Source organism: Emys orbicularis, chromosome 6 (genome assembly GCF_028017835.1).
Source record: "Emys orbicularis isolate rEmyOrb1 chromosome 6, rEmyOrb1.hap1, whole genome shotgun sequence".
Taxonomy (NCBI): Eukaryota; Metazoa; Chordata; order Testudines; family Emydidae; genus Emys; species Emys orbicularis.
Window position 1 is genome coordinate 25,129,876 of NC_088688.1, and position 24,569 is coordinate 25,154,444.

Consider the following 24,569-nt stretch of genomic DNA (forward strand, 5'->3'; position numbering starts at 1 on the left):
ATTGTGGCTAATTCTCTCAAAACTTCTGCTCTATGTGCAGCAGCAGTCAAAAAAAAAAGCTAACAGAATATTAGGAACTATTTGGAAAGGGATAGATAACACAGAAAATATCAAAATGCCACTATATAAATCCACGGTACCCACACTTTGATTAGTATGTGCAGTTCTAGTTGTCCCATCTCAAAAAAGATGTATTAGAATTGGAAAATGTAATAAAAAATGCATCAAAAATGATTAGGGGTATGGAACAGCTTCCATATGAGGAGAGATTAAAAAGACTAGGACTGTTAAAATTCAAAAATGACTAGGGGGAGCTATAAAATCATGCATGGTGTGGTGAAAGTAAGTGTTATTTACCCCTTCACATAACACAAGAATTAGGGGTCATCCAATGAAATTAATACACAGCAGGTTTAAAACTAACCTAAAGAAGTATGGTTTCAGAGTAGCAGCCGTGTTAGTCTGTATCCGCAAAAAGAACAGGAGTACTTGTGGCACCCTAGAGACTAACAAATTTATTAGAGCATAAGCTTTCGTGGGCTACAACCCACTTCTTCGGATGCATCCGAAGAAGTGGGTTGTAGCCCACGAAAGCTTATGCTCTAATAAATTTGTTAGTCTCTAGGGTGCCACAAGTACTCCTGTTCTTTCTAAAGAAGTACTTTTTCACACAACACTGTTGTACTTAAAGTACTGCACAGGATCTTTTCAGGGGGAACAAGGCAAAGCGCCACATTTATTGGTAATACATGTATTAATCAACACTGTATCATATGCATATGATATATATTACACTCATGCACTCACATTCACACACACAAGCATACTCCGTCTTGTTGTTGTTACCAATTAGTTGCTCCCCTTAACTTTACTGGCCAGGTGAGTTAGATGGGGGAGGGGTGGAGCCGGGCTTCTGCCGATCCAGATCAATGCTCCCATGTTGACAAGACGAGACCCAGGGTCCTCTGCAAGACACCTCACATTTATAGCAGCTTCCCTCTGATGCAAATCTATACCAGATTCAAAATCTGTATCTGTCTGTTGGTCCTTTGTGCTGCTTCTTTCTGGGTGTTGTCCCAATGCTGTTCAAAGAGGGTGTTTTCAAAAGAAGGTGCTTGCTTCTAACCCCCAAGGCCGTCAATATGTCTGCTCTTCTTTAGTGAGCCCACTTGACAAGTTTTATTGTTCTTGGGTCTGGCTTCCATCCCCTCTCCAACTGTTGCAGCTGTCTGGAGGTGCTTGCCTTCCACGCCTTACTCATTCACACCTCGTTCATTCAATAGGGCAATTGATTAAAAGTGTGTGTGTGGGGAGATCTTATTCTACTCCTAGCAAAAAGACATTTTTTTAACATTATACCAAGGCTCAATACAAAGTTTTCTATATAAGGATCTGATACAAAGTTGTATGAAAATAGAGGCATAATACAAAGTCATATGAAAGTTATGTGAAGATGCTTAATGCAGAGATTTATCTGCAACACACAGTTAACCTGTGGAACTCATTGCCAGGAGATGTTCTGATAGCCAAAAGTATAACTGGGTTCAAAAAAGAATTAGGATAAGTTCATGGAGGATAAAAGTCCATCAATGGCTCTTAGCCAAGATGGTCAGGGATGCAGCCCCATGCTTTGGATGCCCCTAAACATGACTGCCAGAAGTTGGGAGTGGATGACAGGGGATGGATCACTCGATAAAGGAATTTATACATCCATTCTAAAACAAACTGCAACATATGCCTTCTGTTCTACATCGTATCACACAATCTATCACTGGTTCGTTAGTTTCTGGGAATCAATCTCTATACAAGTATCAGAGGCGTAGCCGTGTTAGTCTGGATCTGTAAAAAGTGACAAAGAGTCCTGTGGCACCTTATAGACTAACAGATGTATTGGAGCATAAGCTTTCGTGGGTGAATACCCACTTCATCAGATGCATGTGGCATCAGACGAAGTGAGTATTCACCCATGAAAGTTTATGCTCCAATACGTCTGTCAGTCTATAAGGTGCCACAGGACTCTTTGTCAATCTCTATACAGAGCACGAGCTGTTCACGCATTGCACATACGCTGTCTGTTCCCTACCATCTTTTTTCTAGTCACTACATATTTTACACATTTACAAGGCTACTGTGAATTCATGTTTTGGTCATTGTTTCATGTCCTTGTTCAGAATAAACGTACACAACATTGCTCGCTCTATTTGTTATATTAGTTCTAAGCTTGACTTAAACTGATCTTATTTACAAAGCGTAGTGCGTTGGAACTTTTCTTAGATTTCAGAGCAGGAGCAATTGCTGGGATTTATGCAGACACAGACACACACACAGACACACACACACACACACACACAATTTACTTCCTTGACTCCAGTTTGGCAGTGCAGCATTACGAGGGGTCCAGGGAAGTCTGCCTGTTGTGTTCTGGAGGTGTGGCTTGCATCAGGATGATGGCTGGAGGGAGAGGGCCGCTTCTTGCTTTGCTTTTTCTGCTGCATTTCCTACTCGCTGAAGCCTTCAAGATCCTGATTCTCTCCTTCATCGGTGAGTGCTCAGGTAGCCAAGGGATAGCACAGCACAAGAGTCTTGCATAATCTTCCAAGCTTTTTAAAGCACATGCATGTTTTCCTCTGACAAGACAAAAGGGACTTTTTTCTCTTGCACGGGACAGTTTGCATGCATGCATTTAAAGGAGTGGTCAAGCTGGGAGACTGTTTTGCTCTGAGACAGAGGAAAGGAAGGCTGAGTAGATAGGAATGGGAAAGAGCAGAAGTGATACTTCAAATGAGCCTCACACTAGCTGGCCAAAAGACACTTATCCAAGGGGAGCCTTATGCCTGGTACATGCCGTGACTCCTGTGAGCTCTGTTTACAGGACATGTATTGCAATGTTCAATGTGCTTTTTTAAATCCATATGACTGCACAGCATTCAGATCTACTCTTGTTCTGGAATGTGATTGAATGTGTATTTCTTTGTTAACGTTGCCTTTTTTCATTATTTCCTTTGGAATGTCACGGTTGTTTTGTTAGCTGGGAATTTAGCCAAGTGAACTCTCTCTGGATTACTTTCCTTGTCATTAGACTTGTTGCCGGGGTAGGAATGTTATTTCTGTAATACAGTAAGGAGGATTGTAAAACTGAGGTTACAGCAAACATTTGTTATGGACAGCAATTTTGGCATCAGTAACTCAGATCCCATGGACCTTCAGCGAATGTCCCTATAACCAGCTGGTTAGACTTGTGAGGAAATATCCCCTGGCTATGCCTCACTTCAGCCTCAGGAACAGCAAGCACTCTCTCTGTTACTTCATGTACTAACTAGTGAAAAAGAATGGAGATGATAAAACCAAATTAACCCCTTCACAATCTTCTTTTCCCCCACCCAGACCAACTACAAACACACCAGATCCAGTTGTGAAGTTCTTCGGTGGGAGTTTTGTTTGAGTAAAGACTCAGGGCCTTCCATTCTGCAACTTGTAGGGGAGTAAAGGAATGGGAATCAGAGGTCTGTCAATGCAGCATGCGCCCTCTTCTCTAAACCTGTGTCAAAGCTCAGTGGGTTTTTCAGAAGCCCCGCGAGGGATAGAGCTGAGATGAATCCACACTACAAAACACGAGCCCCTCAGAAACCTATGTTTCTGAGCAGAGTGAAGGGATGCTGCTAGGAGTCTCTTCTGCAAATCCACTGAGTTGGAGGAGGAAGGCGTGGGTCAGTGTTATCTTCACAGCATATAGGGTGACCAGATAGCAAGGGTGAAAAATTGGAACAGGGGATGGGGGGTAATAGGCACCTATAGAAAAAAAAGTCCCAAATATCATGACTGTCCCTATAAAATCGGGACATCTGGTCACCCTAACAGTATACAAACAGAGAAATTAGATTAAAAAAAACAGGAAATACTCTGTCTGGAAGGCTGCACTACTTTTATTCTTAGAACACAGAACAAGAACACACAGTGAACAAAAACAGACACACACAAAGCAGGCTGCTTTGTACAGCAGAGAGGCACAACTCACCCCACCTTGTTTGAAGCTGTTTTTTTCCAGACTGACTGCTGCTTCCATCCCAGATTGCATGCTCTACTACAGAGTTCCCTAACCTGCAAGCAAGACCATCCTCCACACACCCCAACTCTCAAAGTGATAAATTGCAATTCCAACCCCATCCTCAATATGCCATACTCAGCTCGTAAGTGGGCATGGGACTGGCAGACCAATGCAAAAGAGTAACAGGGGTGGCAGAACCAGGGGGCGGGGAGAGCAGGAGCATGCTAGTGCCCCTGTTTCTATCACCCTTGATATTTTCCATCTCCACCCAGCACTCTTGCAAAAGCAAGAGAAGGACCCCACTATGGTTCCCCCCCCATACACATGAGATACAAGTGGGACCCAGAGGAAGGGCTGGAGTGGCCACTGCAGCAGAGGAGATGGGGGGCAGGTAAGACCAGGGCCGGCTCCAGCATTTCTGCCGCCCCAAACAAAAAAAAAAAAAAAAGCCGCGATTGGCGGCAGCAGTTCAGCGGCAGGTCCTTCGCTCCTAGAGGGAGTGAGGGACCTGCCGCCCCCGAATTGCCGCAGGTGCTGCCCCTCTCCCTTGACCGCCCCAAGCACCTGCTTGTTAAGCTGGTGCCTGGAGCCGGCCCTGGGTAAGACTGCCCAGCCTGAGCCCTTTTTCCAGCCACAGTGGGTCCTGGCCAGTGCCATAATGAGGGCGAAGCGAGTGAGGCACTTGCCTCGGGCACTCAGAGCCGAGGGGCGCAAGTGTCTCTGCTGGACCGAAAGCTGCAGCTCTCCTGGCTGCTGCTGCCTCTATGGCAACCAGAGACGCTGGCCGGCAGAGAGCTGAGGGCGAGCAGCTGCTGCAAGTCAGGAAGGGGAGAGGGGGAGGACGGAGCCACACACATGCTTCTCAGATGCAGCCCTCCCCTCCCCGGCACCCACCTGGAGGAGACGCTGAGGGGGCTTCCGGTGGGCGACAGGATCATCGGCAGTGGACCTCACTCACCTGAGCAGTTGCTGGGGCTTTGGTGAGTGTTTGACACTGTGATCCGCGCCCCCCCAGCCACCACTCCTGCAAACTGGGCAAGGGGCAGCCCCATCCCCCACCCCCAGTGAGGCTATAGTGAGGGGCAACAGAGGAGGAAGGAAGCCACATGTGATGGCAGTCCCCTCCCCCCCAGCACCCACCACCCCCTCCCAGAGCCCACACCCCCTCTCCGGCCCCCAAACTCTGTCCCAGAGCCTGCACCCAGCCCTCTGCACTCCCTCCCAGAGCCTGCACTCCTCCACCCATCCTGCACCCCACCCTGTGCCCCAGCCCGGAGCCTGCACCCAGCACCCAAACTCTGTCCCAGAGCCTGCACCCCAGACTCAATCCCAGAGCCCAACCTCTCAACTGTCCTACAACCCAATCCCCTGCCCCAACCCAGGGCCTGCACCCCAGACCTCCTCCCCCCACCCAAACTCCCTCGCAGAGCCTTAGGCAGGTGGGGGGCAGAGTTTGGGGGGGGAGGGGGCTCTGAGTGTTCTGGGCACCACCAAAATTTCTACAAACCTGCTGCCCCCATACTTGTAGGGGGGGTGAGGAGGCAAGTCGGTGGATGGTGGGGGGCATCCATTTTCAGTATTTTAATTTTTGGTACTGCATTGATTGACTGGTGTGTGCATTTATATAGTGACCCCCTGGGTCTTTGAATGAGGCTTTATACTTGGAGTGGGAGGGCGAGCGGTGAGTCGGGGGTGAGCAGGTGGGCGAGCGGGTGGGCAAGCGGTGGGTGGGCAAACAGGTGAGCAGTGAGCCATCAGGGGTTCTAGGCGCGGGCATGGGGGTTTCTGGCAGGGGAGGGAGAAGGTGAAAGGAGGTGAGTGGTGGGTGGGGGACTGACTAGGAGGGACGCAGCAAGCAAGCGGGGAGCTAGGGGGTGAAGAGGGGAGTGATGGTGGGGCCGAGCGGGGAGGGGGCGGGTACTATTTTACTGCTGTGATCTGGTCACCCTCTGCGTGCTGTTTCTTCCCCCACCCACCACCTTCCTTTTTGGCTGTGACGTTATTGACATAATCTGGGACCGTATAGAACATGGGTGCAACCAAAGTCCTGTAGTGGCACCAAATCTTGTATAAAGGGGGTCAATGAGGTGTCTAAGACAAGGTTATGGTTTGCTGGTTATGATTATGCTCTTTATGTGTGTATCATTTTTGTAGTTGAAGTTATGAAGGTTGGCTCTATACTGTCTGTATTTCAAACGTATGCTATGCTTCTGGGTGACATTTCAGACAAGTTGGTGTTAGCTCTGCCTAGCCTGCTTGATGGCCTATTAAGGACCATCAGATATACAATTGACCCATTGAGAGAAGGCAGATACGCCTTGTAACTCAGCAAAGTATGCAGGGACTTGCCCATATGACTCCAGACTTCATTTTGCTGTAATATTCCACAGTGAGAACAAAGAGGTGTTCTTACACCTGGAAAAGACTATAAAAGGCTGATGCCTCATCTCCATCTTGTCTTCAGTCCTGCTTCTTACCTCTGGAGGGACTTTGCTACAAACTGAAGCTCTGAACAAAGGACTGAATGACCCATCCCAGCTATGGATGTACTCCAGAGACTTGATTTAAACCTGCAGTTTATTCTATCACTGCTACAAGCCTGAATCAAGAACTTTGCCATTACTGTATGTAATTGATTCCATTTAACCAATTCTTGCTCTCATCTATATTTTTTTCCTTTTATGAATAAACCTTTAGATTTTAGATTCTAAAGGATTGGCAATGGAGTGATTTGTGGGTAAGATCTGGTTTGTATATTGGCCTGGGTCTGGGGCTTGGTCCTTTGGGATTGGGAGAACCCCTTTTCTTTTACTGGGGTATTGATTTTCATAACCATTTGTCCCCATAACGAGTGGCACTGGTGGTGATACTGGGAAACTGGAGTTTCTAAGGGAATTGCTTGTGTGACTTGTGGTTAGCCAGTGGGGTGAGACCAAAGTCCTCTTTGTCTGACTGGTTTGGTTTGCCTTAGAGGTGGAAAACCCCCCGCCTTGGGCTGTAACTGCCCTGTTTTAAGCAATTTGTCCTGAATTGATACTCTCAGTTGGGTCCCGCCAGAACCAGCATCGTTACAGTGGCGTAGTCGTGCTAGGATCCACAGAACTGGGTCAATTAAGCTTTGGGTCAGAACCCCAGGCTATCCAAATTTGATTTTTGGGATTGAGAGTTTGGTTGGTTAGAGAGCAGTTGCAATGGGTGAGCAAAGAGCATATGAGGGCCTTGGCAAAAAAGCCCTGAAAGATTTGTGTTCAGAAAAGTGGATAAGGTTCAGAAAGAAAGCTACAAATCAATAACTGAGAAATCTGTTAATGGCCAGTAATCAGAAGGCAGGAGCACAGCCCTTACCTGATGCTACAGAAGCTGCAGAAGCAATTGGAATGCAAAAGGCAGCAAGTAAACTGCAACTTGAGCATGAACAAAGACTGGCAGAAATTCGATTGCAGAAACTAGAAGCTAAGGCAAAAGTGGAAAGACTTCAGCTCCAAGTCAAAAAAGCAAGGGAAGAACAGCAGAAATTGTATCCTCTTGAAAGTCCAGTTTATAACAATGTTGGTATGTTGTATAATTCTGAGCAGTTGTCTGGGTGTAACCAAATGTACCCCAAACACTGCCACCTTTTATGTAAATGCTGTTACTGTGTGTTCAGTAGAGGGTAGCTCCATAACTTATGCCAATGCTATGTATGGGAGTGGTAATGAAAAATTCATAGAGAGTGTAAAAGTCAATGGTAAAAGCTGTTTAGGGCAAATTATGGCTTCTAACATCACTCTTGTTAAAGCAGATCTTGTCAAAAAGGAAGATTACTTACCAAATCAGAGTGTGAATGTTGTAGTCCTCTATGAGTTTACTGTAAGTGTGCCTTTAGCCAGAATCCACCTTGAATGGAATGGTACTCAGCATGACATTATAGCTGGTGTAAGGAAGTTATTGCCTAAAGATCTTTTGATTGGGGAAAATGTTAAAGCTTTGTTCAGTCCAGGTAGCCAGTCACAGGACAGGAATGATCTTAAACCTGTATCTATTGTGGGCAATGATTTGCCTGGGGCGGGTTTCTCCAAAGGTTTGTCTGAGGAGAAGAGCTGTTTGTCTGTAAACGAAGTTTCTGAATGTCTGTCTAATGTCTCAGAAGTGAATCTGGAGTTAGAGCAAGAGCAGAAAGATCTCATTGGTCAGGAAAATGTTTCTCAGGAGCAGATTAAAGTGGATGGTCAGGTGAAAGCCCTAACTGAGGAAGGAAAGGGTAGATTTTGGATGGGTGATGGAATGTTGGCTAGTACAGCTTGTAAAAGTGAACCTGAAAAGGGTGACTGTGATTTGCTGGAAGTAGCTCAGTGTAGCGAGAAGAGCAGCAGTTTATCTGTTGGGAGTGGCAATGTGCCTGGTAAGGAAAGTCTGAATGAGCCTAGGCAGCCTTGTGAGCTGATGGCTTTATCTAGTCAGCAGTTTGGGAAGGCAAGGAGAGTGGAAGATGGGTTTGTTTCCACGGGGCGGGCGGCGCTGGGTGTGTGTGTGTGTGTGTGTTTTGTGGGGGGGAGGGGGCACAATTTTATATTCTTGCCTCGGGTGCCAAAATAGCTAGTTACGGCTCTGGTCCTGGCAGAGACACTGGGACAGGAGCAGGAGCACATGCACCAGCCATCAGGGTGGGGGATGGGACAGAGGGTGTCGGTGAAGAGGGCACCAGCTGCTGAGAAAGGCTGGGGGGAAAACAAGGCACCAGCCGCCCAAGAATGGTAGTAGGACTGCTGGGATGCCCTTTCCCAGCCTGGAGCTGGCTGCCCTACACTTCCCTATCACAAGTCTCAGTAGCTCCCTTTGTTCCCCCTCCAATCCCTTTGCACCCCCATCCACAGGTAGCTTCTGCCCCTCTGAGGAACCGACAGACCCCCCTTGAGTTCAGTAGTACAGGATCAAGCCCCATGAGCTTAGGGCCTGATGCTGTGAAGTGCTGCAGAGCACTCTTAGCTCCCACTTACATTAAGCAGTACCCGGACATAGCTCCAGGGACACCAGCTAAGGCTCTGGCTTCATATCTTGTCATGTGCCTGTACTGCCCTAGCACAATGGGACCCTGATGCTGATTGGGGTCTTTGGCCACTACTGCAATACAAATAACTCAATGGGCTCTATAGAAAATGGTCAGCTAGATGTTAACAGTATGAGGTCTATAAAATTAGCATTTTACAGTTTGTAAAAGTAAAATTTAAAAAAAGGGCAGGGACACATTTGTCTTAAAAACACTGGACACTATTGGGCCAATTGTCTTAAATGGAGTTACCACAGGAAATTTTTTTAGCCCAATTTAGCTTGTTTACATAGTGAAACTATAAATAAATATCACTGCAAATGTCTCCATTTACTGCTGCTGCTTTTGAAGCCAAACTTTATCAGCATTTGTCAGCATTATCTACATATTAAAATGGAAATTGCATAATCTGTCATCTTTTTTAATCCATAGGAGGAAGCCATTATCTTATGATGGATGAAATTTCACAAGTCCTTCATAATAGAGGTCATGAAGTCAGAATGTTACTACAGACAGGCGTTCTGATGATCCCAGGTAAAGGCACCTTTCCCAGAAGCGCTTATTACCAAAGTAATATAAATATTATATATAACTAGTAAAAGCGTATGCATAGCAGGTACAAGCTAGGCTCTTTGATCATTCTTACAGTTAGTTCTTGTCATATTTAAGGTCCTTAAGCTTTTCCATTATAAATCCATTTTCAATGTCTCATAACTTTTCAAAACATTCAGCTCCTGGGATGAAAGTTTTCTGCCTTCTCAGGTGACTATTTTTGGCAAATGTGAGCAAAAAATGCCTCAGCCATTTAAAAAATAAATAAATAAAAAAAATCCTGCAAGAACATTTTTTTAAATGACAGCTCTAGCTGTGAAAGTGCTGACTGTAGGGAACAGAATTAGGCAGGGCAGTAGCCCTCAGTGAAGAGAAACATCTAGGAGTGTTCTGGACTACTTTGGGTTTATTAGGGTTTTTAAAACATAGCACACACAAAGTACTTTGGGGACAAGAGTTAGTTGCTTACAGCAATGTTCTGATGAAGAGAGACTGGATATGCATGTCGCTAACTCACTCACACTCATGGTGAATGTTCATGTCTCCAGTGAAACCATGGTGCCAGGTAGCTAGAAGGAGGTGAGGAGTCCTGTAGCCTGAGGAAAAGCACAGGGTCTTTGCATACATATCTCTGGACCTTGGCACTGCATTTCTTGCCCAGGTTGCCCCCTAAGGCCCAAGGTGGGCTTCTGCATTCACCTGGCCTCTAGTCTGCAATGTCCGGGCATTCCACCATGCCAGTCCAGTCATAAGATAATCAGTCCCAGACAGTCTGCCCTTTTCAGGGTTGGCAATGAACACAAAAAGAAATGAACATAATAACTGCTCCACTGGTAAGATAAAGCTCTCTTCCATCAGAGGGCTTCTGGTAGGCTGTGGCCCCAACTGGGCTCACAGGCTAATATACAAGAATTGCCCCACCAATTCTTTCCTTTCCTTTCGGGAGGGTGCAGGGCATCAGGCAACAGTTGCTCAAGGAGCTTTTGCCTTCAGCCAGCCCTTCTCCAGGAGCTGAGGACTCAAGTCTGCTCTCCACTCTAGTGTGCCACCAGCTGTGCTGTGCTCTCCCCTTTTAAGCTCCTGCCTCCACCTCGGACATCTCTCACAGGTGTGGCAGGAAAAGGCCGACTGAGCCCACAATCCCTCATTACTCTCAGGTTGCCAAGTGTGGAGCTTGTATAACCCATCATGTCACTTAGCTAATCCTGAGATTCAGATGAATCTTGGGGGATTGGTGGGTTATGTGGGCCAAATCAGTGCCTGTTCCACTGTGGAGGGAACAATCATCAGATGGAACAATTTGGGTAAACTCTATAAGGGTGAGTTCCCAGAGAGTTTTCTTCTCCTCCTGCAGGACTTCCTGTGAGACTGGATGATTCCCATCCTTATAAACCTGGGTGGTTAAAAAATAAACTACTTATTAATTTCTCAGTCAGATTCAATTTTTAAAAAATTGTTAATCTTATTTTCCAAAAAGGCTGTACAAAAAAAAATTAAGGTTGTATTAAATATAGGTGTGCTTAAGGAAAATGTCTATTTTTTAATTATGCGTATTTTTAGGGCGAAAATATGAGCAGCCCGATACCTACCAAATTACAGCTTGGTCTGCTAGCCAGGACTACCTCAAGGAATATGAGAAGTGGTTTGCTGACTACACGGAGGATTTTCTGAAGGGCAGGTATTACTTTATCATCATTGTTATGCACAATTTCTTAAGGAGTTTAAACTGTCTGGAAAAAGCTCTGCCATTCTTGATAGCTAAAAATATCAGATTCCTGTTTATTACAGTTGGGATAGTGAAGAGGGCTTTTAAAAATATAGTTTTTGAGTGACTGGACTCCATCTCTCTCTCTCAGACCCACACAGTTCAATACAATGTTTATGCCTGGATATACCTGCTGCAAGATAAAATTGCACTGAATTAGGTTATTCATTAAAACCAAGTTTCAAAATCAGACCTACCCCCGTGCAGTCTTTACTTTGGGGGGGTGGGGAGGGCAAAAAAACCCAGAACTTTTCACGGTGTGGTGCTCAGGCTGGTCATTGTAGTTCTCGATTTATGGCCAAGGTTCAAATGTGGGGCTAAGACCCAAATGAGGACCAAAACAAAGAAACAGAGGAAGCATGAAAAGATATGGAATTAACTACTTCAGCCTGTATGAAATTTTCTACCCTCTGCTTCAAGGTTCAGAATTTCTGGTTGTTGTGTCCCTGCTTCCCAGAATTCATCCCTGCACAGAGGGCTAGCTCAAGGCCTATGAACCACTTATGTCCCCTGTATTAATGGTCAACACAGCACTGACTAACCTGGGAGAATTCATATCTGTCAGATGGCTCGCCTCCTTTGTGATGGCCCCAAATCAGCCAAAACACTCCCACTCACATATGTAGGGCGGGATCCTCCCTGGAAGGTAAAAAGTCAGCACCAGGATCCCCAAGTCATGGACAAAGGCCCAGAGCTAATCAAATAACTGATTGCAAATAATATTCATGGCAGATTGTGACTTTTTTTATTAAATAATTCATAAACAATTTCTTCCATCATTCAATTAGCTCTACATTTACTGCACTTTAAATAAATTGATAAAGCAGAAGGTTAATCCCAGTTCTCTTTCGTAGATGTGAAGTTACTCTGCATTTTTACTAGCCTAATTTAAGAAGCGCAGTGTCAATTTTTCTGCGTGTGATTTCATTGACTGCAGTGGTTTCATCCATTGACAATAGCAGAAAATTTGATCCTTGAATGTAACTGACAAACATGGCAACACACTGTCTAACCATTAAGAGCTTAATCCTGCATTGGGGTGGAGGAAAGGAAACTGTGGCCACTGGGACAGTTCAGCAGTGTGAAAATCTGGCTCATTTTGAATCCTGACACATCTGCCCCACCCAGTTCCAGCAGATCTGCGTTGGGTTGCACGGTGGATGAACATGATGCAGGAATCTCTGGGCTGTGCCAGCACCCAAATGCAGATACAGTTTTTAACTGAGAGCCTCCACTGAACTCTTGAGCACGCCAACCAAGAACTGATGCCTTGCCCTCGGCAGGATCAAGCCCCAAAACTGCAGAGTTTGGTGTGATAGTAATAGTAATTTGCTGCAACTTCATCCAGTTTAAGCAGTAGCATAAGTCAACCAAAATGAGAAGACACTCCAATTCTGTGTTTGCACAGTGCTGAGCACAAGGGTACCCAAATTCAGCCACCAGAATACAAATGCCATTAGAATATAAACAACAACAGTTGTTGCATGGGACACAGTTGAGAAAGGATGCTTGAGCTAAAAGTTTATCTGGAACAATGGCTGTAGGTTACTGACCTATTAAATTACACAACTCTATTCAGAATTATCGTATTAGGAGCTGTCTCCACTTAATGTGCCTGTAACTCCCTTTAGCTTTAAGAAGTTTTGTGTACGCATCAGCTGGAAGATATATGGGTGGGATATTCAAAAGAGCTAAGGCCTAGATCCAGATGTTAAGACACCTAACTCCCATTGAAATCAATGGAAGTTAGGCACCTAAATACATTGGAGGACCTGTGCCCTAAGTCTCATTGATTTTTGTTGTTGTTGTTACTCTTTACATTTCTTTCCCCTGGTGTCAGAGTTTAAGGTCAGAAGGCACCAACAGATCATCTAGTTTGACCTCCCGTATATCACAGGCCACCAAATACTGCCCAGCACCTGCACACTGAACCCAATAATGGTGCGTTGTGTTTTGTAGATAGAACACTGGACAGGAGATCTAGGTTCTATTATTGGCTCTGCCATTGGCCTGCTGGCTGATCTTGGGCAAGTCACTTTTTCTCCCTGGGCCTAAGTTTCACCATTTGTAACATAGGGCTAGTGATGCTGATTTCCTTTGTAAAGGAGATCTACTAATAAAAAGTGATATATAAGAGCTAGATATTATTATATATTTAAATTTGCATGGTAGAGATTTATCAATGACAATAACGTGCACAGGGATTTACACTCTTAGCCAGGTGAATATAGCCCTGTGTAGAAATTAAGGTAGGCTTAAACTATAATACTTAACTAAATGGTCTTATCTTTCCCCAGAGAGGACCTCAGCCATTACTTGGATTTTATGAACCACTTGGCCTACCAGTGCCACGTCGTACTAAATGAATCAGAGATCCTGAATTCCTTGAAGGATGAAAAGTTTGACATAACAGTAATGGATGGTTTTAATCCCTGCTCCTTCTTGGTTGCAGAGAAACTAGGCCTGCCTTTTGTTGCGGTGTTTCCTGGAACTTTTGCTAATGGACCACAGGTTGAGATTCCTAGCCCCCTGTCCTATGTCCCAGTATTTTATTCCAACCTAGATGACCACATGGACTTCTGGGGCCGCGTGAAGAACTGTCTAATGTCTCTTGTTTCAGCCATAGTACAATATCAAGTCCAAACCAAATTTGAAAATGTCATCAAGGAGCATTTCCCAGCTGGGTCCAGACCTGTTTTATCTGAGCTCTACTTAAAAGCAGAACTATGGATTTATAACACTGACTTCTCCTTTGAATTTGCACATCCGCTTCTTCCAAATACTGTGTATATTGGAGGTTTACTGGCCAAGCCTGCCAAACCACTTTCTCAAGTGAGTAAACTTGTATTGGAAGATGAAGTCAATGGGCGCTGTGGATACACAGCACCTTATTAAAGCAGGTCCTAGGTTAGTCTAAGTAGGATATATAGAATTTAAGGCACCCAAATTAGAGGCCACAGTTGAAAATTTGGACATTAACCTCTTTGTTTTAGATTATTGTTATACCCATTTTTACAGATAGATAGTTACCCTACCTTGGAGGAACATTTAAAGGTGTAATAAAAGTTTGACAAATGCTTTGAGATTTTTTGGATGGAAAATGCTATAAAATGATAAACTATAATAAGATCGTAAAATTAGTGAGCGCCATTTAAAGATAGCAGCTACAGTATTTGAATGTAATTGAAGTCATTTTAGGATCTGAAGGTTGTGTCTTGTTTTTGCAGGAGCTTGAAGACTTTATAGCAAACTCAGAACATGGTTTTATCATTGTGACATTGGGCTCAATGTTATCCTCAATCCCACTCTTGGAAGTACTACAGGAGATGAATACCGCTTTTGCCCACCTGTCCCAAGGAGTGATCTGGAGGTGTCAGCATTCCAAATGGCCCAAAGAGCTGAAATTGGCATCTAATGTGAAAATTGCAGATTGGATCCCTCAGAATGATCTATTAGGTAAGGAACACAGTAGCTGAAATCTAGGAGAAATCCTAACATTAGGTATTGAAATGTGCTTGTGTATTCAGGCAAATTGGAATCCCCATAAAGGTTTCCAGTGGAATATCCATTGATACAGATAGCCTAATCCTGCCCTATGAAGGCTAAAGGCAAAAGTCCTCTTCAATGAGAGCAGGACCAGACTCATAACTTGTAAGGCTCAGAAGGGCTAAACAGGGAATGAGCAGATCTATGTGTAACCCACACACCTCCTGGGTGTGGTGTTCTGTCCCATCCAGTGGCACCAAGACTACTTAAAGAGAGAAAATGAGTTTGCTCTACAGCCTTAGCTAACAGCCTGCTGGCTTTTAGCTCATGCGGTAGAGGTTCAGGCACTGAGCTCCAAAGGTCCCAGGTTTGATCCCGCCTGCTGACAACTGGGGTCTGTCGAAGTTACATATGCATCATAGAATATCCTGTGATAATCCATCTGAGTGCAGGTTTGGTTGTGCATATACAATTTAAACTGTCTGTTCTCCGCTTGGAACTGTGATTAGGATCTCACCCCCCATGGGGATAGCAGACAGAAAAGATCTCTGTTGCTCAGTGCTGACAGTCTGGATGATGTAACAAAGGCTAGAAGCCATTGCCTGCTTTACCTACTATCTTCTCAGGATTTGCCTCTCCCTGCAACCTCCCACCACCACCACACACATACACATTCAGTAGTCACATTTACACTTTCTATTTGCATAGTTCCCTTATGGGGTACACTGTCACTCTTACAACATATCAGCTCATGTGAAAGTATCTAAGATCTGCTGCAATATCTTTCCCTCCAACTTAGTGCATGTAACAGGATAAAACATCCAGTACAAAGAGCAGCTGTTCTGTTAGATCTTCTTCATTATATAAAGCAAATCCCCGAGACTGGTGCTGAAGCACTCAAGTCTCTCCAGTAGCTGAAATCCACCTTCCCCAGAGCTGCACCCACATGGACATTCCAGCTTACAATTTACCCCATTTGGGGACATGTGAGAAGTCAAGCAAGGAACTCAGAGGCTTTGAAAAGTAAGCTCTTAAACATACTCTCACATTTTACTCATACAAACACATAGAGACTTACAGATCCATGCAGAAACACAACAAAACCTGCACACAAAAAACATGCCTTCAGTGTCCTCACCTGTCCAAGACCCTTTTGAGTTTTGATCAGTCCTTTTAGGGTCCCAAGACCCTTTTCTCCTCTTTCCTTCCTCCTGTTGAGTCTTGTTTTCTTGTTCTGGTCGGTGAGAGTGTGCACTACAACGGGCTTGTCGACACTGGCAATTAACAGCGCTGCAACTTTCTCGCTCAGGGGGGTGAGCGCAGGGGGATGAGCATCTATCACCCCCCTGAGTGCAGCAAGTTGCAGTGCTGTAAAGTGCCAGTGTAAACAGTGCCCCAGCGCTGGTAGCTGTGCTCCCAGTGCTGGGAGCTACGTCCCTCATTGAGGTGGCTGCACCACGACCACACAAGGCACATTAAAGCGCTGCCACGGCAGCGCTTTAGCGTTGCCAATGTAGACTAGCCCTAAGAGTAGACCTTGTCCTCCTATAACTTTCCTGTCCCTTCTGTCAGGTGACCCTCCTGGTCAGCCTTAAAATCCCATAATGTTACCAAGGTGAACCATCAGGTGATCCATTTTTTGGTTACTTCTCAACTCAAGTCCAGACTGGAAAAATTACTTTATTGCCTTTCAGCTACTCCCTATAGCCAACTCACTGTATGGCCAAGGTAGACCTATTCAAATATTAATGAGCCTGGATGTTCCTGTAACAGCTCTCTATCTGTGGGCGACCCCCAGATTCAATATTCACTGAGGCATAATGATACAAAGTTCATACAATCTAACTAGAGTTCACAAGTTTTACAGAGATATTTCCCAAATGGCCACAGGTATCTATTATAGTTCCTCTATCTGTCCCCTGCCACCATTTGACTGTCTTGTCTATTTAGATTATTATTCTTCAAGGTAGGGGATTGTCTCGTACTGTGTTTTTACAGTACCCAGTGTAACCCACACACCTCCTGGGTGTGGTGCTCTGTCCCATCAAGTGGCACCAAGACTACTTAGAGATTAATGAGTCTGCTCTACAGCCTTAGCTAAGGGCCATATGGCTTTTAGCTCAAGCGGGAGGGGCTCATGCACTAAGCTCCAGAAGTCCCAGATTCAATCCCACCCACCGATGACCGGGGTGTATCAGTGTTACACTAGCACAACAAGGCCCTGATCTTGATTGGGGCCTCTAGCCCGTATTATACTGCAAGTAATAAATAATAGTTATAAAGCTATACATTCTATACATTTATGAATAGAAATCAAAAGAATTATTACTTTTAAAACCTGTGCAAACACGGTGAAATTTCATCCACTGACATAGTACTCCTGTTCTTTTTGCGGATAACATGTTTTGTTGGTTTGGGCCAGGACATCCTATGGCTCGTCTGCTTGTTACCCATGGAGGGCTGAACAGTTTGATGGAATCTATCTATCATGGGGTCCCTGTTGTGGGAATACCTCTTTTTGGGGACCAGCATGACAACATGGTCCGAGTGGAGGCCAAAAATATGGGCATTACTCTCCGAATAGACCAGCTTAAAGCTGACAAATTCACTCGCACAATGAAGCAAGTTATAGAAGACAAAAGGTATGTTCCTGTCAGTAGTTCTGTTCTGTTCACTGTGAAATCAGTGGTATGAGGTCCTACATTGGCATAGTTTGGATCCACATTTCTCCACTATTGTTAACAAAAGCAGCAGTGTAGTGTAGACAGGGTGCAGGCACTTTTGTCACCATATGGTCTACTCCTACAGGCAGTTGTTAAAGTAGATCGAAACAGGATGGGGGAGATCTCACCTCTCCATCCAAGGAGTTGTGGGGAAATACTGCTTCCTCAAATGGAGAAGAAAAGGCAGGAAAACTCTTCTCTCCCAACTCCCCTGTACTTTAATCCTTGCTTCCACCAATGGAGTTGCAGCAAGAGAAAGTTATAGCTCTGAATTTTCCTGTTGTATTTAAGGCCTGAAACTTTTACCATTGATTTAAATGGGAACAGGATGAAGGCTGATTTATGGTCCATTCCCGCTCCCACTGAAGTCAATGCCAAAAATATCAGTCAGATATATGAATGGATTTAAGTTTGAGGTTCCGAGCAGCCACAACTCCAGTTGACTTCAATGGGAAGTTGTTGGGAGTCAGTACCTCACAGGATTGGGCCCATAGTACACATCTGTAGCCAGTGAAGTTATTACGTGTCACATATTTGTTTCTGGAACAATTTAGATGTTCAAAAGCTGTGCCCCAGTTTCAGGGCTTTTAGTTTTGTTTTCAATGCACATATTGGTTATTATTTTCATTGTGCATTATTGGTTATCTATGCCCCTTCAAAACTGGATCATTCAAGGATAGAGTTAAAGACAGCCTCAAAAATTACATGTTTTGAAAGCAAACGCTGTGGGAAATGAGGCCAGTGGGTTATTAGATGATGATCCTTTACATCAGATTTTCTATACATGTTTTTAACATTAAAGTTAAAAAGAATAAATATATATATTTTCACAATGATTAAAGTGCCTTGTGCAGGTCTAGATTAAGGCACAGACATTACAAACCTTTGCCTGGGGCCCCACTCCTGGAGTTCCATGATGAGATCAGAATTGCAGCTTTAATTTGTTCATTAAATTATGTTTCTAATGCCGAGGCTATGTCTTCACTAAAAGTGCTGCAGCTCTGCTGCTGTAGCGCTTCAGTGTAGACACTCACTACAGCGATGGGAGTGGTTCTTCTAGGAAGACAGAAGAATTCTTCTGTCAACCTAGTGCTGTCTACCCCAGGGGTTAGGTTGGCTTAACTAGTCACTCAGGAGCATGAGTTTTGCAGACTCCTAAGCGATGTAGCTAGATCTACCTAACTTTTTAGCGTAGACCTGGCCTTACAGATGCAAAGCGAACCTACAAAAATAACTGCAAACTCAGGCAGGCATGACCCCTTGGTCCAAGAGCTGTGAATTGCCCCATTCATCTGAACTCTGATAGCTGCCACCTCAAGGAGAGCCAGAGCGAGGCCCCATAAAGGGTATGGCTAGGGCCCCAGGTTGCTTTAATTTAACCCTGCCCAGGAGCAATAGCTTAGAACTTCATTTGGCCATGCTTCCAACTATGATCATTTAATAACCACAAGTCTCTGCATTTTAATCTCTTCACACAGGTATAAATCTGCAGTAATGTCTCTGAGCACAATTCATCACTCCCACCCGCTCCCGCCAGATCAACGCCTGGGACGATGGATAGAGCATGTCCTCCAGGCAAGAGGAGGAGCTCACCTCCAGCCTTATGCCTTTCAGCAGTCCTGGTATCAGAAGTACTTACTGGATGTTTTGTTGTTCCTGTCAGGGTCTGTCCTGGGGGTCATCTACCTTTGTGTTAAGCTCGTAAGAACTGCGGTCTTTAGGATCCGCAGTGCAGGGAAACAGAAACAAACATAATTTAAAACATTGCATATTTGGTTAACACCATCATTTTAAAAATGAGAAGCAGCTGTTAGTAGACATGACTCACTTGCTTGAAGGAAACTGTGAGGGAAATGATACATTTCCTGGATAATCCAAGCACTCTGTATGACCTAACTTTATGGAATAATGTAATAAACATTTGATGGAAAAACAAAACTAGCTGCATGTTTGTTTGGTTTTAAATTCACTCTTATAATTTATGATCCTTCTTTTAAGGCATCACTTGGGGCTTGATCCTGCAAGGTGCTGAGCACTCTGGCTTTGATCAAAAGAACGTAAAGACTTGCTTAACTTTAATCATGTTGGTATTCTCATTGACTTCAATGGGCCTACTCATCTGGCTTAAAGTGAAGAATGTAAGTAAGTGCTTTGCTGACTGGACCCAGAGTGGACCTTGCAGGATTGAGCCCTTAGTGAGGGATGATATTCTCTGGAGCAGCTATTTCTTTGCTAAATGGGATTCTGAAAGTGCGTGAGCGATGCTGCATGACTGGAACCAGAATCCTTCCTATCCCAGGTCACTTCTGAGAAGTTAAAAGGGGACATATACAGTTGAATGGAGGGTAGCTTCTGAGCCTGCAACTTAAAAATGAGCCAAAATGATTTCAAACAAATACAGAAAACTGTTCTGAAGTCTCAGTGATTAACAGGCAAGACAGGCAGACTCAACAATGACACACAGCATGAAATAAAGTATTTACTTTGTTTTACTTGCCATGACCTGTGTCCCGATTTTGAGCTTTCCCTGCAGGAGGTGAGTATATCACAATGTTGTAGCACCCTGGTGTTTGTGAACTGATCTCTGAAGTTTGACGCTGGCCATGATGATGAACCTGTCCCTTAGGGCTCAATTGTGAGCTTGGCTGTGCACTACCGACAGCAAACACTGCACAGGAGGAGGGAAAGCAACTGCTTATCATACTCCTATAAAGAAAAGTGGTGCAAAGGAAGAAACAAGCTACACCACAAAAAAGGCTGGCAAAATTGGGGGAGCAGATTGTAATTCCCAGAATCACAATGGGGTCCTTGGCCCGTTCCTGAGGCAATGCAGCCAGAAAAGTTGAGTTGCTGGCTCAGTGATTTCTCATCTGAAGATTAACTGCTGCCTGTTGAGATTTCTTTAGGGCAGGGACCTTATCTTTGTATGTTTCTATAGCACCGAGTAAAATGGGACCATGATCATGTTTGGGACCTTAGGTTGTGACTACAACATAAACAGTACGTAACTCCAGCAGTCTCATTCAGGCAAATCTCCCAAGCCTATGAGAGTTTTGGGTGCGTAGGGAATACAGAAGCAGGTCGCAGGGTTGGTGCTGTTTACTTAGGATTATGCTCTTTTTCTAAGGGCAGGTCTTTACTACGGGGGGGGGGGAGGGGCGATTTAAGATACGCAAATTCAGCTACGCGAATAGCGTAGCTGAATTCGACGTATCGCAGCCGACTTACCCCGCTGTAAGGACGGTGGCAAAATCGACCTCCGCGGCTTCCCGTCGACGGCACTTACTCCCACCTCCGCTGGTGGAGTAAGAGCGTCAATTCGGGGATAGATCGTCGCGTCCCGACGAGACGCGATAATTCGATCCCCGAGAGGTCGATTTCTACCCGCCGATTCAGGCGGGTAGTGTAGACCTAGCCTAATTTGAGTCCATTATTTGACTTTCAAACTTTGATTAAGTTGAACAGTTGCAGGGATTGTATTGTATTTAAGCATCTACATTTGAAAGATGGAACAGATGACTGTCCCATGACTTTTATTGTGATAATTTGGCAGAGGATGACGAGGAATTAAATATACAATTGCACAATCAAATGCACAACTAATACAAGAGGAATGACTAATTCATGGGGATGGTAGTACTGCCAAAAAGGATCTGGGGAATATAGTGGATCACCAACTGATTAAGTCATCATCAATATGACGCAGCTGCAAAAAAGCTAAATACAGTTCTGGGGTGTATTAAGAGGAGTCTTGTATGTAAGACAAGAGGTATTTGTCCTGCTCTACTGATCACTGGCAAGGCCTCAGCTAGAGTACAGTGTCCACTTCTGGACACCACAATTTAGGAAAGATATGGACAAATTGGAGAGAATCCAGAGGACAGCAACAAAAATGATAAAATGCTTAGAAAACCTGATTTATGGAGAAAGGTTAAAGAACTAGGCATGATTACACTTGAGAAGAGAGGACTATGGGGGAACCTGGCAACAATCTTCAAATATGTTAAGGGCTGTTATAAAGAGGACGTGATCAATTGTTCTCCATGTTCAGTAAGGCAGGAAAAGTAGTAATGGGCTTAATCTGCAACAAGGGAAATTTAGGTTAGAGATTAGGAAAAACTCCCTAACTCTAAGGGTAGTTAAGTATTGGAATAGGCTTCCAAGGAGGTTTTTAAGAACGGGATGGACAAACACCTGTCAGGAATGGTCTAGATTTACTTGGTAATGCCTTAGTGCAAGAGGCTGGACTTGATTTCTCAAGGTCTCTTCCAGTCCTACATTTCTGTGATTCAATGTGCTCCCCCCCCCACCCCAATAGGTTGACCTCTGTCATGAGTACCTGAGGGTTTGGCAGGTGCATGTTGTAGAAGACACTGCAGCTGTTGAAAAGCAGGTAGTGACCAGGAATACTCTCAGTGGCCAAGGAAGCCTCAAAATCCCTCCTAAAGTTAACCTCCATCTTTCTGTCAACTGTATCTTTAGGGAAGAAATTATCTTCTGATGGGATCATCGTATCCTTTACCACCACCACAGCATCAACATTCAATATTTCTGTGATGGTGTTTTTTGGCTCTTGCATCTTATAGTATCTAAGTGTGTGACTGCTTACACCCGTTCCCTCATCAGGGTATTCCCATTCATCCCTGATTACATCTATAAGGGAAGAGTACAGCAGAACTGCCACCTCTAGCTAGAATTAGACTGGCAGATCTAGGCTTCTCATCCAATATCTCATCTGGTTATATATATATATATTATATATATATATATATAAAAATGGTATCTACCATTTTCCTACACATAGAATCAAATTTGTTGAGGGAGGGGGAGGAAACCTTCATATTTAACTCTTTGACCTGCTCAGAGTCTGAATCAGGAAATTCTCCCTCCTCAATAGAGGAGAGTGTGTACAAATATTTCTTAGATTTTTTATATCTTCTTTCCATTTTTGTGCTTCCAGAGTGTTTTGGCTCTTTTTGCCTGTTTTACAGGGATCCCTGCAATGCTATGGGCAGGGCACAGTCTCTCGTGATCCTTTTTATTGAGAGCCTTGAGCCTTCTAGTAGGTCTTCCTCTGTATACTAACTTTCTGGGTCCCATTTCCACTGCTTGTGAGACAGAATTGCTTTTTAAGAATTCTGCCAAACATCTAAGGAAGAGATGTGTAGGAGTCCTGCTTCTTTCCCCAGGGAGCCGAGGACCCCCATCAGTTCTGGGAGGGACATTGGATCGCTTAAGGGTTTTTTCCCTTACAGCCCAGGTCTTTTGTAGGACTTACTCTCCTAACTGGGATAATAGCATCCTCATCCTTATACTTTCCTCCTGAAAGTCTGGGAAGCTCCTGATTGGGCTTTTCTGCATTGGAGTTGTGGCTCCTCAGGGCAGGTGGGGTATCCAATACACCAGTCTGCTTGAGACCCATGCAGGTGCAATGCAAGTGTTGGCTTGTTGTGAACAGGGAGGGCATAATTTTACTCCTGTAGAACCTGTAAACACTGTTTCACATAGGGAGATGCTGCATAGACTTTGCCAGGTTCCTGCTCGTATGCTCTGCCATTGTTTGAGAAGTCCAAGAGAGGAGGTTGCTACAGTGGTGGATCTGGGTGGCTGAAACCATCAGTCTACCAATTAGCTGATCCAGGGAAGAGGAAGAGGAGAAGTAAGAGGAACAAGCATTATAAAGTTGCATGTTATTCCTTGAAAAATGAATTGAAAAAGTTGACAAAGGAAATGGTGAGGAGCAAAGCAAACAGCCACTCTGCTGCCATGGAGGTAGAAATTCTGGTGAAAAACCACAAGAGGGGGCATGGCCAGCAGAGACTACATCACAATGCCTCTGGAACTGCAAGCAGCCTACTATACATCAGAATCATGGGAGATGCTGCGCTGCAAAAAGCAGAGGTTCAGATCACAATCTTTAATAGTGCACTTTGGATGGGTTACAAGGGAAGCTTCATGCTTCAGCAGCTTAAAGATCATAGTGTGGAAGATAAAGCTTCCCAATGAAGATGGGAAGTAACACTATTTATTCCTATGTTTAACCAGTTGGGCTGCAGGAAAAAACAAAACAAACTCAATGTATCACTATTCTTTTTCAGAATACCTCTGTAAACTATTCCAAGAAGTATCCTTCCCCTCTTAAAATGTGTGATGAGTACATACAAATCCTGTAAGTTTAATATTAGTCTGCTATTTGAAGGAAGTTAAAATAAACCAAAGTAAGGTTAGGAATACTTGTGGCACCTTAGTAAGGTTTTACTCTCAATGAAATCAATTCACAATTAATTGGAGAAAAAGTAAAATTATCTGAAAAAGATTAGTAACAAAAGCATTTCTAGAGCAAATCTGAATGTATAAAGCACATACAAGTAGTATTGAGAAATGCATTTTATTTCATGCAAACAATTTTATTTCACTAGATATTCAAACAGACAATTAAAAAATATATCCAGTACATCAATAATTTAGAACACTACACAAAACAACTGCAATTCAGTGAGGGTCAAAACAACACAGCATGAAATTATGCACACTTATACTTGTATCACAAGGCAAAAAGCTAGTCTATCCATAAGCAGCACTCCTACAGCCTATTCTTGATACACATTTGAAAATGGAATAAGGTCTGCAATTACTCAAGTTGTACCAACAGAAATAAATTAATTCCCTGCCCTTCCACTTATGTCTATACCAGGGGTTCTCAAACTTCATTGCACCGTGACCCACTTCTAACAACAAAAATTACTATACGATCCCAGGAGAGGGTGACCTAAGCCTGAGCACACCTGAGCCCCACCGCCCTGGGCAGGAGGGTAAAGCCTGAGCCCCACCGCCCTGGGCAGGAGGGTAAAGCCTGAGCCCCACCGCCCCGGGCAGGAGGGTAAAGCCTGAGCCCCACCGCCCCAAGTGATGGGGCCAAAGCTGAAGCCCAAGAGCTTCAGCCCTGGACGGGGGGCCTATAACTTGAGCTCC

General features: G+C 44.3%; 1 protein-coding gene across 1 annotated transcript; it reads left to right on the forward strand.

The window, feature by feature from the left end:
• The first annotated feature begins 2,447 nt into the window (after positions 1 to 2,447).
• On the forward strand, positions 2,448 to 19,352 carry LOC135880366 (UDP-glucuronosyltransferase 3A1-like). The gene is made up of 7 exons (XM_065406637.1): positions 2,448 to 2,541; positions 9,504 to 9,605; positions 11,184 to 11,301; positions 13,686 to 14,220; positions 14,616 to 14,844; positions 17,297 to 17,516; positions 19,076 to 19,352. Exons 1-7 carry the CDS (start codon positions 2,448 to 2,450, stop codon positions 19,350 to 19,352), a joined length of 1,575 nt encoding a protein of 524 aa, XP_065262709.1.
• The last annotated feature ends 5,217 nt before the right edge of the window (positions 19,353 to 24,569 follow it).

Bases quoted from the DNA above. Each gene is read 5' to 3' on its own strand.
- LOC135880366 (XM_065406637.1), top strand. From the start codon at position 2,448: ATGGCTGGAGGGAGAGGGCCGCTTCTTGCTTTGCTTTTTCTGCTGCAT. The intron at 14,221-14,615 runs GTGAGTAAACTT...TTGTTTTTGCAG, and splicing joins CTGCCAAACCACTTTCTCAA to GAGCTTGAAGACTTTATAGC. The intron at 14,845-17,296 runs GTAAGGAACACA...GGTTTGGGCCAG, and splicing joins CCCTCAGAATGATCTATTAG to GACATCCTATGGCTCGTCTG.